Source organism: Lacerta agilis, chromosome 2 (assembly GCF_009819535.1).
Source record: "Lacerta agilis isolate rLacAgi1 chromosome 2, rLacAgi1.pri, whole genome shotgun sequence".
NCBI classification, from domain to species: Eukaryota; Metazoa; Chordata; class Lepidosauria; order Squamata; family Lacertidae; genus Lacerta; species Lacerta agilis.
The window spans coordinates 12,597,184-12,612,633 of record NC_046313.1 but is presented as its reverse complement, the minus strand read 5'-3'; the positions used below and the strand labels follow the sequence as shown (position 1 = coordinate 12,612,633).

Here is a 15,450-nt window from a genome sequence, read left to right as displayed (position 1 = left end):
AAACTGAAGGTCTTCGCTTTCCCACAGCGGCATAAGTCTCCTCCTCTCCTGGGTCTTTGCTCCTCCCACTTCATACCTCTCCTGGTCCTGTGATACCACTGGGGAGTGGAGCTTGTTGCAGCAGGAGGAGGAGACACTCTGGCTTCTTCACCTGTCTGACTCATCTCTGCCTCTTGGCCACCCTCCTGGACTTCTCTCTTCCACAGACTTTCCTTTCTCACTAAACCCTGTTACCTCTTCAGCTTCCGACACCTCCCCCTCCCAGTCTGCTCCATCTTCCCTCTCTGACCACTCATCGCTGTCCCACCACCAATCCCCAGGCTCTGAGCCTTCTTCCCTTGAAGGTTCCCCAGCTGGTGCCCCCCACCATTCTTCTGTATCCAACCAATCCATGACACACATCCAAGACAACCGCCAGCAGGGGACAACCATCACATGCTCCCAGGCGACTACTGGACTTGCAGGCACATCCTGATGACATCCTTGCTAAGGACAGCATCAGTTGGTGCTGGACTGTCTGCCATGTGCAAGGAGACTGGCAGCTCTGTAGGGAACATCTGGCTGTGTGCTGGTTAGTCCTGGGAGAGACAGGATGGGCCTCTCTCATGATCTGCTGCTGCAGGAGGGAATATTCTTGGGGCAGCTTACAATACATAGTTATGAAAGCAATTTAAATGCAAGTAAGACATTAAACCATAACCAAAGCAACAGAAGACTCATAAACAAAATTCACCGTACCCCTAGTCCAAAGTTAAAACAGATATTTAAAGAGACAACATTATTTTATTATTATTATTATTATTATTATTATTATTATTATTATTATTATACTGCCCTATACCCACAGGTCTCAGGGCAGTTCATGGGATAAAATCGCAATATAAAAACACAAAATACATAATCAAAATAAAAACAGAAACAATCCAATAAACACAATCCCAAGTCTTCTGGCAAAGGTTCAGACTGTATAAGCTATCTAAGTTATGCTTAGTGCAGACTGCCTAGCCTTTTCTCGGGCAGCAGTTGATCCAACCCCTACGGCAGGTCGCCAGGAATGGATAAAACAAGGAAAAGTTCTTACCAACTGCTTTTTATTCAATATTCACAGAGAGGCTTGGAAATGCAGTGTCTTAGAAGAATGGCGTTGCCACCCCCTTCCTCTCTCATGCGTCACAGCTATGGGTGCTGAGATGTGACCTCTGCCTCTGAGCTCTCTGCTCACCTATTTTCAATCCTATCCAGGTTCTGGGAGAGGGGGGTCTGGGATGCTTTCTAAAGACACTGCGTCCGTCAGCTGTCCCCTCTCTGGTGCTTCTTCTTCTTCCTCTCCCATTATTTCCCAGCTTTCCCCCCTCCTCTGTCTCTGAGCTGTGATCTCCCTCAAACCCCTGTTGTAATTCTGAACTGTCGTCTTCTTCTCTGGAAGGGTCAGACTGGGGAGGCGGTCTCCAACGTTTCTCCTCTGCCCAATCCCTGACACCTTTGCCAGCAGAGCTTACCGGTAACTGCACATTGGATGTAGCACCTCCCTTGTGTGATCTGAAAGGCAAGAATCGTAGAATCATATAGTTGGAAGGGACCCCAAGGATCATCTAGTCCAACCTTTGGCAATGCAGGAAGAAGAGTGTTAGAGCAAAAGAGTGGAAGAAGAAGAAAATAAGTTTTCCACATTTGGTAAAGAAAGTGGTGCATGGATGAAGAAGAGGAAGAGGAAGAGGAAGAAGAAGAAGAAGAAGAAGAAGAAGAAGAAGAAGAAGAGTTTGGATTTGATATCCCGCTTTATCACTACCCGAAGGAGTCTCAAAGCTGCTAACATTCTCCTTTCCCTTCCTCCCCCACAACAAACACCCCGTGAAGTGAGTGGGGCTGAGAAACTTCAAAGAAGTGTGACTAGCCCAAGGTCACCCAGCAGCTGCATGCGGAGGAACAGGGATGCAAACCCGGTTCCCCAGATTATGAGTCTACCGCTCTTAACCACTACACCACACTGGCTCTCATGCAAGATGACAATAGGAGTTATATGTTGCAGCAAGTGTCATCCCTCCCCTCTGTTTCCACCTGTGTCAGTTACTGAGAGTGGACTGGAGCTTACCAGCATGCGGGGAACAGATGTCTCCCCTGTGTGGGAGGGATTGCACTCCTTTCCTATTGTTGTGAGGGGAGAGACTCTTTTGAGTAATATAGGTCAGACATATGACAAAGTGTGGCAAGGGAGGCACTCACAGCACAGGTGTACTTTATAATGGGGAGAAGGCTTCCAGTTCCGCTCTGCCTTAATGGAGGCAGCCCCCATGGCAGTGGGAGATCGTTGGTGAAGGAAAAACAAGGATGATTGAGGGCAATTATCCTTGCAAATTCTACCCAGGGATGGGAGGGAATGGGCTTCATTCGCAGTTCATCTCAGTACCTGGCTCTCGCTCTGGCATGGAATGTGGGGGGGGGGCAGGGAAGCACTGAGTTTAAAAGCCTGTTGCAAACCCTCCAACACCACTATTAAGAAGCAGGGGTTTTCCTGTTAATTAGAGCTTAATTGGACTAAAGTACAGGCGCGTGCTAGAAGAGGTGAGATCACAAACTGTCGAACAAACCAACTGCAAGAACTTGAGATAAGACAATTCAGTGCAAAAGAAGGGGGGAGCCTACGGTTTCTTTATCTAAAATTTTCTTCTCTACATTTATGATTCGGAAATCCTCCTCTGGTTAGTTCAAATTATATTTGTACAAGTGAGGATGGAAGAATTTAGATTATAAATATGGATCTGTGTGTGTAGAAAAATGGAGGGAAGCTCTATTTTGCAAAAGGTTCACAATAGAAACTTAGAGCTGACTCTTCCCTATCCTTTATTATTTACGAAGTGAACTGAATAACACTAAGAGGACTTGGGATTTAATTTAATTGGAAGTATAATTGCTCATATATCTTCAGTTGGAAGGAAGGATGAAAGGAGTCTATGAACTACCAAGGAATTTATAAGACATAGTGGCATATCGTGTGTTGCCAGTGCCTGAGGCCATGCAGAGGGGTGGTAGGGAGGGAAACAGATGGAGTACGCATGTGCATTCAAGTATACGTGTCACCCAGGAGATTGCAGCTGCAGGTGTAAGAATAGAAAGAGTTGTTCCATTGTCTGGAGAGGTCACTTCCTGGTTTGCATGGAGATAAAGCACGACACACATTAGAAGGCATCTGAAGGCAGCCCTGTATTGGGAAGTTTTTTTATGTTTGACATTTTTTATGTTTTTATATGTGCTGGAAGCCGCCAAGAGTGTCTGGGGCAACCCAGCCAGATGGACGGGGTAAAAATCAAATCAAATCAAATCAAAATTTCAATGGAGCCCAGCAACAGAAGTGTGCAGCTGTATTGAGGCAGCACCAGGTGTTGAAATTTTGCGCCCCTAACATTTTTGTGCCTGGGGGAACCACCCCTGTGTCCCCCATCCCACATCATTGCTGGTACAGAATTGGCAACGTGCCCAAGTTCCCACTTCTTGTGAGGCTAGGCTGTGTTATGAAAGTGCTTCCTTTTTGTTCAGAATGCCCTCATGCCAATGTTCCCAAATGTGCATGACATGGCGCCAGGGGCATATTACCTCATGCCAGGCACCCTGCATATAATTTGTGGTCTCCCAGTGTGAGGTTTATACACTGGGGGTGTTGAGGTGTGTGATTAGGTGCTAAGCTGCACTGCATCCTATGCTCTGACATGGCGATATGGGCCTGTATGGCCATTAACATGGGGGTGGCCCAAAGTCAAGAGGAAATCTAGGTATTGGGCTGGTGTAAAGCTCTCTCACTGACAGTGATGTAGCCATGGCTCAAAGGGGTACAGGATAAAGCCTACCTGGTATTGTCCATATAGTTTTGGACTACAGCTCTATAGTCCATCTGGAGGGCACTAGGTTGGCTTAGATCAGGGTTTCCCAGCTGATGTTAGACTACAACTCCCATCATCCCTAGCCGGCAGGACAAGTGGTTATGGATGATGGGAATTGTAGTCCAAAAACAGTTGGAGACTGTTTGGGAAACCCTGGCTTAGATACAGCAAAGTGCTCCTCCCTGTGCCACTCCTTTCCTGCTCATGACTCCGCCCTGACTTAGCTGCTCCGCCAGTGAATATTCACTGGTGTGTCTCGGGCATTCCTCTCATATATTTTGTGTGTGTGGTGGTGGGACCTTTTGCACTCTGCTGATGCAGCAGGGCTTCTGTTGAATCCTGTAGCTCCTCTACCGATGCATTTTCAGCAAACTGTAGGATCGCTGCCTCAAATCTGTTAAAATAAGTATCATACTATACGTTCTTCTTTAAAGTGGCAACAGTTTCCTGTTGCCTAAACAATGCATCCAGGTATATTGCGGTTTGGAGGAGAATATCAAACGCACCGCTTGGAGTTGCACAAAAATCTGAGGTGCATTTCAGACAAATTAAGCATTGGTTATATCATATTGACTCAAATGGGAGGGTTATGATTACCTCCCCCACTGCAATCACTTGGATTTAAAAATGCTTAAATTTGATTGGATTACGGGATGTAACAATGCCATTAGCCAGTATGGAGGTAGGATCGGCTAAAAATCCAGTTTTAATATGTGATGAACAAATCACAGAATAAATATTTCAGTCCCAGCTTGGATACAGGTCATACCTACCTTCCGAGGGCTATCTCTTTCTGTTCTTATTCTGTGACAGAAGGTTGCAGAATTCTTGTTGTGGCAAGAAAAGAACTCAAGTCTGGGTGTAGGGATCTGAAGGCCAGGGTCTTCCTATGGGGAAATTTGACACCATCAATTCAGGAGCATATCCATGCTGTGCACAAAGAGACACAGATGTGATTTGACAGCTGTAGTTTTTGAAGGTACGCAGCAGAGATCTGGGGGGAAAAAATTCTGTTAAAATTGCGATGCATTTAAGAAGAGGGTGCTAGGCTTTCTCGTGCCAGTATAACACCAGCCTGTCTTTCAGTTGTTAAGTGGGTGCTACAAGGCCTAAAAATGACCTCACCCTGATGGCATACTCTTCAGAGATTGTGTTCCTTGGGCAGCTTTAACCTACTTTGTCTCCTATGATAGCATTTGTGCAAAAGGATAGCCGTCCTTCCCTCCCTGCTCCCTCCTGCACAGAGCTTGTTGCAGCACTAAAGACATCATGTCTGTTCCATTCTTTTGCGCAGGGAAGAGTTTTGGGCTTGGAAACAGAGGAGCTTTGGAGACGACTCCATTATGCCTGGGGAAACCTGCAACTTGTGGAAGCCCCTCCTTGAACCGCCCCAGTTCAGAGAGGAGGACCAATGCTTTTTCTATACCAGGCTGCTCCCGAAAATACACCCACAAATTGGCCCCTTATGCTGCAGTAGCATCCTTGGGAGTTATGACCTGTCTACCCCCCCAGCAAGAAGTCTTGCAGTGGAGCTCCTTAGCTGAAAGGGAAACTGAAATGCACAAAGGGTTTGAGCTATGAGGAGGATCAAAGCCCTGAAAGCTGGAGCAGGATCTGGGTGTCTCCTTGTGTACTCCTGAGCCTTTTTTATAAGCACCACCACAGCTTCCCCAGCCAGGCAGGGAAGAGTTAAGAGACCCCCAATCAGTTGAACGCAGTTCCCACCTCCTGGGCTGGGCTAGGGAGCCTTATAAAGCTCACTGCCGCAGTAGAAAGCAGTGGGCTTAGGTGGAGCTCAGCAGCAGCAGAGAGGAGCTTGGAGACTGCCCTGCTGCCGCTGCGCACCGCACCTCCACCGCCGTCCTGCCTTACCATGTGGGAGGCGCGTTCCTCCTCCTTCTGGAGGGCTGTCTTTGCCGAGTTCTTCGGCACCATGTTCTATGTCTTTTTCGGCCTGGGGGCCTCGCTACGCTGGGTGGTCGGCCCCCTGAACGTTCTGCTGGTGGCCCTGGCTTTCGGCTTGGTAGCAGCCACCATGGTGCAGTCTCTAGGCCACGTGAGCGGAGCACACATCAACCCAGCCGTCACCGTGGCCTTCCTGCTGGGCTCGCAGCTCTCCCTCTTCCGCGCCGTCTTCTACATGGTTGCCCAGCTGCTGGGAGGAGTGGCCGGCGCAGCCGTGCTTTACGGAGTCACGCCAGCTGCGTTGCGGGGTAACCTGGCACTCAACACGGTAACTGGATCGTGCAGAGGGTGTTTGAGGAGGGTGGCATCCCTGTAATCTAAACATCCACGAGGTTGTATTGCCACATGTGAGAGCTCCACTAAAGGATTGCATAGTGGTTTTAAAAAAATGAGTTATTAGGGGCAATTCCCAGGGGTGCTAGAAGGAGGAGGAGGATTCTTAGCATCTCGTAAGGAGTCTTGAGTCCCAAGACCTAGGAAGAAAACAACCCACTAGCATAGGGCCTGGAGCCAGACGCTACATGCATTTGTGGGAGATGCAGGAGACATTTGTCTCAGGTGTTATCTTTGATTGACAGCTTGTCAACATGACTTTGGCTTAATAACTGGGTGGCACCCAGATGACAGATTATCTGAATGCATAGCTGTCTGTGTGTGTGTGTGTGTGTGTGTGTTGTGAGGGAAGTGAACAGGATCACAAGGGAATGCGAGAGAGGAATATTTGAGGATGATTGTGTAATGAAGACAGCATAGTGGGACTTCCTAAGTATAGGCTTGGGCTATACGTAGGTTTTCCACGCATCAAGCTAACAAACGCCTTTGTGGCTTCTGCCAGCTGGATGAGCACCATGTATGTGAATGTTGTTAACTGCCAGACAGAATGCAGAAGAGCGGTCTCGCAGCCAATAAAGGTTTTATGTTTGCATTATATATTGATTTACAAAAAAGGAAACTTAACCCTTAAGGCATGAAAATGCCTGCCATCTGTTGAAGCCCACACCTAACTAATCTGCTGGTTTTATAATGATTCTATATTTATTTCAAGATCAAGCATAACTTAGCTTCTCGGGAGGATGTCTTGTTGATTGTAGCTCACAAACAGCCCAATCCTTAAATACGTTTAGTTAGTCAGAAGTATGTCCCGCTGAGTTAAACGGGATTTGCACTGCGGTAGGTTTTCATAAAATTTAAGCCTATGCCCGTAATGAACACCTCCCATTGTTTCATGGGCTGTGGGTTGTTCCTCTCAAAACTCCCTCAACCACATGTGATCTGATAGTTCAGTTCATTCTCCTAAAAGAAAACCCAGAATTACTAGTTGCTTTCTCAGCATCCATCTATCTCCGGAGCCAACAGAGGAGTGTCCTATATTTTAGGTAATAACCGACTACTGTACATGACTTTCCCTTTATGGGGTCGACAGCAGAGCTGCCAAAGACGCTGGCAAATGACCATAGCTGAAATTTTAAATTTTCCAAATCAATTTTGTATCAAGAGTCCTTCTCCTTACTTAAATTTAGATGCTTCCACCTCAGAGATGTTGGTTTGATGCCAGATGTTCAGATTTGTTGCTCTGCCTGTTGGTGTGATTTAGGCTTCTCTAGAAACATGCCTGGATTGTCAGAATTTACACTTCCTTCAGAAATTATGTGAATCTATTCTAGGCCAATCTAAAGGATTTTGGCTCTGGCTTCATTAAATGCAGTGCTTCACAGCTTCAGCTGGAGACATTTGATTCAGGCAGGGTTGGGATGAAGTTTGGGATAACTGAGCCAAAGACATCAAGAACTGGTACCTATGCTTAAAATAGGCTAGCTTAAATTTTTGTCCACTCATTGATTAAGAAAGCAAAAGCATCTGGCATACAGTAGAGCAACAAAGATAAAGAGATGAGTCTAAAGATTTAAGATCTACCAAAAAGACCCCCATAAACTAAGAGTGTATACCAGGGGTCAGCAACCTTTTTCAGCCGTGGGCCAGTCCACCATCCCTCAGACCATGTGGTGGGCCGGACTATATTTTTTTTGGGGGGGGGATGAACAAATTCCTATGCCCCACAAATAACCCAGAGATGCATTTTAAACAAAAGCACACATTCTACTCTTTTAAAAACACCAGGCAGGCCCCACAAATAACCCAGAGATGCATTTTAAATAAAAGGACACATTCTACTCATGTAAAAACATGCTGATTCCTGGACCATCCGTGGGCCGGATTTAGAAGGCGATTGGGCCGCATCTGGCCCCCGGGTCTTAGGTTTTTCCCACTTCTGGCATGCAGTGTCCCTGACAGAAAAGTTCCCAGTTCTTGCTGCAGCACATAGCTTGGCACACTTGCTAAATTAATTTCAAGGGAGGCAGTGTAGTGTAGTGGTTTGACCAGAACCTATCATCACTGGAGCCATAAAGGTCAGGAGATAACACTTGCTTGCATCCACCACCACCGTTCTTCTTTTTGTCTTTGTCTGTTTATTATTAGCAAAATCATACATACCGGTACATAACCGATGGAAAAAACATACATAAAAAGAAGAGAAAAAGAAAAAGAAGGGGGGGAGAGAGAAAAAGAAAATAAAGAAAAAATAACTATATCAAAACAACTTAAACAATAAGGATACCTATCTACTGATAAGTACTAAAATTCCTTCCAGTAGCACCTTAGAGATCAACTAAGTTTGTTCTTGGTATGAGCTTTCGTGTGCATGCACACTTCTAAGTTTGTTCTTGGTATGAACTTTCATGTGCATGCACACTTCTTCATATACACACGAAAGCTCATACCAAGAACAAACTTAGTTGGTCTCTAAGGTGCTACTGGAAGGAATTTTTTTATTTTTTTATTTTGTTTTGACTATGGCAGACCAACACGGCTACCTACCTGTTACTGATAAGTACTATTTAATATAATTCAAACCTATATTGGTATTTATTGTATATTCTAACCTTCAATTTGGATTGAATCCCTTTACCATTTATTATGTTATTGACTTCCTTCTGCCTCTTTACGGTTTCGGTTCAAGTTTTCCTGTTTTATACCCTGTGTTTAATTATTTATCTTCATCTTGGAATGAATAAAAGATATTTCCCTATTTGCAGAGTTATTCAAAGCACAGCCAAGTCTTAATATTGGAACCTTGTTTCTTCAAATACTTGTTAAAACATCCCCATTCTTTTTTAACTTTGTCTGTTGATTTCTTTCTTATTGACTCTGCCATTTTCGCGAGTTGCAAGTACTCACATATTTTTAGCTGCCATTCCCCTCTTGATGGAATATCCACTCTCTCTCTCTCTTCTTAATCTATCCCGCAGGGTGGAGATTAGTCTGAATTTCTTGGAATAAGATGGAATATAATATAATATTACTCTTTGTCCAAGGGCATTCTTATCTGCTCTCTGCTTTTTCCACACAGTGGTCTCAATTTGCATGGGCTGTTTTATAGTGGGGTGTGTGTTGTTAGGAGTTTGTGGATGTCAGACTCCCCTGTGGGTGCCAGACTCCACTGTGTTATGAGTTTCAGGCTCCCTCATGTTAAGTTTCTGGGTGCCAACCCTGAACCTCTGGATTCAGCAATTGTTAAAATATTAAGCCAGGCTAGTTTCCCGATGAGGAAATTGCGTGGTGATGGACCATTAGGAAAGGTCTGTGCCAGATGGCAAATAGGAATGGGCCCTTCCTCAACTCAGAATTAGTTAGAAGACAAAAGCCATCGTTTAGAGGCTTTAGAGTTGGCTGGGATGTGACCTGGAGGATAAAGGTTGCAGTCTGGTAAAGGTGGCAAGCTGGAAAGCCGTGGCTAATTTCTGTCCTGAAGCCATGGCTGCAGCTATGGGAGAAGCAAGACCCTCTTGGGGTGCCAATGCTATGAACCCCTCCATCATAGGCTCAGGTTGTATATATGTGTAAATAAACCATATATCATAAAGACACCATAGTCTCCTCTGTTCCTCATTTCCCAAAGGAAACACGGACCCTGAGTAAACACGCCTGGAATCTTGCATCGCTCAGAGATTGCGGTGGCATGCAACAATATTGTCCTACTTTTGTGAGGGTATGGAGGGTTGGTGATCAAATTAGATGGCCCTTTTTTGGGGTACCCACCAGCTGAATTATTCTGTATTTGCCATGGGTGTTAAACCTAACCCAGAATTATTCATGTAGCCCTTGAAGAGTAAAAGCATATCATCATTAATGAATTTTAAGGGAGTGAAATACAGTGGTGCCTCGCAAGACAAAATTAATTCGTTCCGTGAGTCGTTTCGTATTGCGAAAAATTCGTCTTGCGAAGCACGACCATAGGAATGCATAGGAATTTAATTCCCATAGGAATTCATTGAAATTTTCGTCTTGCGAAGCATGACCATAGAAAAATTCGTCTTCCGAGTCACCTAAAAATCGCAAAACCCTTTCGTCTAGCGAGTTTTTCGTTGTGCGAGGAATTCGTCTTGCGAGGTACCACTGTAGTGTCTTAAACTATGTGGACTCTCACACTACTTGGAATCTGAAGCTGAGAGACAGTGTCATGACTTGCACCTTTGCTGGGCTTATGTACTTGAGACTTGTTGGGTAGGATTCTGTCACCACTCAGTTCTGGAGGGAACGGGAGGGAGACCAGCCACCCCTATGAATGAGACTGGCATGTCTTTACATCAGTAGACCAAATCAAGTCAGTAATCTTCCCTGGTCCCTACAAAGGCTTCCTGGTCACACTCACTCATAAGTCTGAGCATTCCAGGGACTCTGTTCAGGCTTCCTGGTGCTTTTTTTAAAGCTACTTTTCTCCCTTACCTCCCTTCACTTCTGTTGCCTTGGTCAACTCCTAACACCACTGGCACCAAGTCTGACAGACAGACCTCCGCATTGTCACCTGGTAAATGCTTTGCCCAAATCTCTACATCCAATTTTTAATTAGCTCCATAAATATTTGCTAGGCATGGAAAAGATGCCGTGAGAGTTGCCTTCAGTACTGTAAACTGCAAAGTTCTGGATGCAATGTCAATAATTATGCTCAAAACAAAATATAAAATCAAAAAATCCTTCCAGTAGCACCTTGGAGACCAACTAAATTTGTTCTTGGTATGAGCTTTCGTGTGCATGCACACTTCTTCAGATACACTGTAATTATGCTATGAAGCTTATTGCATGATCAGAACAGTAGAGTAGGGGAAGGAATGAGGTGTGGGCTTCTGTCGTTTCCTCATGGTTCTGTCCTTCTTTGTGTCTCCCTGATTCCAGATACACCCCAGTGTAAATGTAAGCCAAGCTACAGTCGTGGAGATCTTCCTCACCTTACAGTTTGTCCTCTGCATCTTCGCCACCTATGACGAGAGACGTAATGGGCGCATGGGATCTGTAGCGTTGGCTGTGGGATTCTCCCTCACTCTTGGACACCTCTTTGGGGTAATGACTCTGTGCAAGGTGCACAGATGTGTGGTACCAGATGTAGCCTATTTGCACAGCAAGACAGGGCCAGATTACCTTCATATTGGCCATGCTTACTTCTATCTTGGAACAGCCCCACACATAGCGCTGTGCTGCCCTCCCCACGCTTTAGCACAAACCCACTTTTCCACCAGTTTGCAACGCAACACATCATGTTGACTCCCTTGCTGTTGAGATTCTGGGGACCTTTTCGCATGTGATCAAAAGGATTTCCCAATATGGGAGTGGCCATATATGGGAGTACAAATAGAGCAATACTGTGACATTCAGAGTGAATCACAGCTCCTAGAAAAAAGGAAATATTATGGTGTTTGTCGGCCATCCATATCACTGCATTTTAGCAGAGGATGTAACAGAAAGCTACACGATCATATATAAATCCCACCAAGCCTTTAGTTGGAATGGGGAATAAATTCAATTCGATTCACATTTAAAGGCAAACACACACAATTTGCACTTTCTAAAATAATATGCAAACTGAAACGCAGCCGTCCTTCAAAATGTGCAGTTCTCCGAATTTTGCAATGAAGTTCTCTGTCCTAGTAATGGGTACAAATATGTATATCCTAGGGTAAAGTTTGCATTGAAATCTACACATTGGTGGAGAAAAACATACAAAATGGCATTATATTCTGGAAACTTGCTTTGCAAAAATGTCTGCGTTGGGCAAAATTTGCACTAAAATGTGGACAAAGTTTATTGAGGACTCTAAAACAAACAAACCAACCAGAAACTGATGTGCAAGAACTGACTTAAAGACTAAGAAAACGAGAAACTGAAATTGACAGCTTGGTCCAGTGTCAGCCTTTAGAAAAGAAATTGGACCTGCTTGGGGTCCAGGGACATGGGGGGTGCCTTATATACAGGGGGAAAACAATTTCTCCATTCTAACCTTACTGTCTTGCAGATGTACTTCACAGGAACTGGCATGAATCCTGCCCGATCCTTCGCCCCTGCTGTCATCACCCGCAACTTCACCAACCACTGGGTAAGGAGAGGGTTTGGGGGTAAGCAAGCAGGCTTATTCATAATCAGGTGTGTAACAACATATCAAGCTAAGGGTTGCGGAGAAAGCTCTGAGCGGATCAGGCCAGATTCCTCTATTTCACATATTCTAGGGACGCCCCTCTTACCTCTCCCTGAAATTCCATCCTTCACAAAGGCAATGCTGGGCAGGACACCTAGTAGATCTCCGCAGATAAAAAGCTCAGATTGGAGACGGGTTCAATTATCGTGTCTGGTTCAAAGGAGTATTTGGGTCAATGGTGACGTGGAAGCACCCTAGAACTCTGTGTCACCCCAGATAAAATGAAGATAACCCAAGCAGAAGATTCCCATGTCAATACCTTCAGGTCACCTCATAGAGGAGCAGATTATGGTGCCCCGTGAATAATTTTAAATACAGTAAAAAATAAAATAAAACAAAGTCATGAAGTGTCTGCCCTTTGTGCCGATTTTGTACCAGCTATTTTTCCTGATTATAAGTACTAGTTAGGAGGACATTCTGGAATAGTTGGTGCAGCCCTAAGCTAATTTTAGATGGTATCCACAATGTTTGTTCCTTCAAGGTTTCTGGAGAACTTGAAACAATTCTTCTATGTCTCTTTGCACATGTATATTAGACCCAAGAGCAATATCCCCAGGACCAGGAGGTGCAAAAAAGAGAGAAAGGAATTTGCCAACGGTATTGGCCAAACTGCGGGAGGCAGTGGAGGATAGGGGTGCCTGGCGTGCTCTGGTCCATGGGGTCACAAAGAGTCGGACAAAACTGAACAACAACAACAACAATTGGTGCAGACACTTCCTTAGGACGGAGACAGGCAATAATTCTTAAGAGAGCTGACATGATATATACATTGTTATGAGAAAGAAACTGCTCCTTTTCCCTTATGGGGTACCCAAGAGCCCATACAGAGACCTTTTGGTAGGTTCTCTATCGGTAGGAGAAAATAACAGAGACCAACCAGAGAATATTGAGAAGCAAAGCAGCTAGTAAGCCTGATCTTTATTAAAGCTGTTGCAACAGGGTGTTCCCCCACACACACACACAGGAGGGGGGGAGGGAACTCTGAGCCATGCGCGCAAGCCCTTATATAGACATTTTAAATTGCCAACCCTGGAGTCCAAGACCACCCCCAGAAACATCATACATACATCAGAGGAGTGTGGCCCAAGACCATCCCCTTAATACATCAGAGAAGGGGTGGAAATCTGGGTGTGTTGTTTCTTCCTGTCTGCCAGGTTACCTGGTTTAACCCACAGTGCCACCTGGGTCCCAAGTAGCACCTTAGAGACCAACTAAGTTTGTTTTGGTTCTTGGTATGAGCTTTCATGTGCATGCACACTTCTTCAGATAAAGTGTGCATGCACACGAAAGCTCATCCCAAGAACAAACTTAGTTGGTCTCCAAGGTGCTACTGGAAGGAATTTTTTTTATTTTTTATTTTGTTTTAAATGTGCCCTTAAGACAGGATTTGTGAAAAAGACAATGGGGAGATTTCCCATTTCCTTCGACCTTGCAGAGAAATACCGGTATTTGAGGTCATTTTGGGAGAGAGAAAGTGGTTTCAGGACTTTTCTGTGGGCTTCAGACATGTGGTTTACATCTTTGTATGTGTTTGCTTGGTACATTTATGAACATCTATTTTACATATAAATGTGAACATGTATTTTATATATATGGGACCCAGGTGGTGCTGTGAGTTAAACTACAGAGTCTAGGGCTTGCTGATCAGAAGGTCGGCGGTTCAAATCCCTGCCACAGGGTGAGTTCCCGTTGCTCGGTCCCAGCTCCTGCCCACCTAGCAGTTCGAAAGCACGTCCAAGTGCAAGTAGATAAATAGGTACTGCTCCGGCAGGAAGGTAAATGGCGTTTCCGTGCGCTGCTCTGGTTCGCCAGAAACAGCTTTGTCATGCTAGCCACATGACCCGGAAGATGTACGCCAACTCCCTCGGCCAATAAAGCAAGATGAACGCCGCAACCCCAGAGTCGGACACGACTGGACCTGATGGTCAGGGGTCCCTTTACCCTTCAAATTCTTATAACATGCACACCATTCATTTGCCTCATGGTCACCTCTGCTGTGGAAACAATATGAGTTGCTAATACTCTCTACTTTAGAGACTGCGAGGTCATTATTTTTGAATACACACCAATGTAAAAGTTCCCTTTGTGTAATAAACTAGCACAGCAGGTGAAACTGTTTTGTTTTGTTTCCCCCACACAATCCTTCTCAAATTTGAAGTGGTGTTGCTTCCAAACCCCACCAGCTTCCTCTGCCAGCTTCGCAACTGAAGCTCAGCGAGAGCCTGAAGCTCTTGGAGGGGACTTTTCTTTTTCAAGCATGCTGTTTATAAGCCTCTGCAGTGTCTCATCGCTCCTCCTTTCTCTGTGCTTCCTCCTCCTCTTTCTAGGTGTATTGGGTTGGTCCAATTGTTGGCGGCGTGATGGGCGGCTTCCTCTACGACTTCATCCTCTTCCCACGGATGCGCGGGGTCAAAGAGCGCATGTCTGTCCTGAAAGGTGACCGGCCAGCTGAAACCAGCGCCCCGCCAGAGCCTCCTGGGGAACCCGTTGAACTGAAGACGCAAGCGCTATAAGCAGTGACCTTAGGGTGACGAAACCACAGCACTCACACACACCCCTCCTCTGGGGAGAGAGGGGGCAGAAACAACTGGCCCAGTATACAGACTGTTATTGCTCCTGGCCAGTAGGAAGCGGTGCCTTAGGAGACACAGATCCGAAGGGACAGTTTGTTATCCGGTCTCTCTCTTTCTCTCTTTTCAAACAAATGGGACAACGGAACGGGGAAGAGCGGGTGGGTGGGGGAAGATGGTGTCATTGCCTGATTTTAGAACACTTTCTTTTGCGGTGAGAAATCTTGAAAGCGGCTTTATGGGAAAAGGTGTAGGAGAACAGTTCCTCCTGATCTCCCTGTTTGAATTCCTGCAAAAAATCCAGAGTTGCTTCTGTGTGCATGTGTGTGTGTGTGTGTAACTGGACATGTGAAGTTCTTCCCACTTAGTGCTGGGTGTATGCATGAATGAGTGTGTGTGTGTGTACATATAAATATATATATATATACATATATATATAGGAAGGCATTGAACAGCATCTATTCCCTTCACATCTCTCCATTTAAGGCCCCCACTGCATCTCTGGTCACAGGAT

The 15,450-nt window shown here is 45.3% G+C and overlaps 1 protein-coding gene across 1 annotated transcript; it reads left to right on the top strand.

Annotated features, from left to right (window-relative positions):
• The first annotated feature begins 5,652 nt into the window (after window positions 1-5,652).
• On the top strand, window positions 5,653-15,071 carry MIP (major intrinsic protein of lens fiber). Its single transcript, XM_033138632.1, has 4 exons — window positions 5,653-6,108; window positions 11,073-11,237; window positions 12,187-12,267; window positions 14,694-15,071. The coding sequence occupies exons 1-4, from the start codon at window positions 5,749-5,751 to the stop codon at window positions 14,877-14,879; spliced, it is 792 nt and encodes a 263-aa protein (XP_032994523.1). The 5' UTR covers window positions 5,653-5,748; the 3' UTR covers window positions 14,880-15,071.
• The last annotated feature ends 379 nt before the right edge of the window (window positions 15,072-15,450 follow it).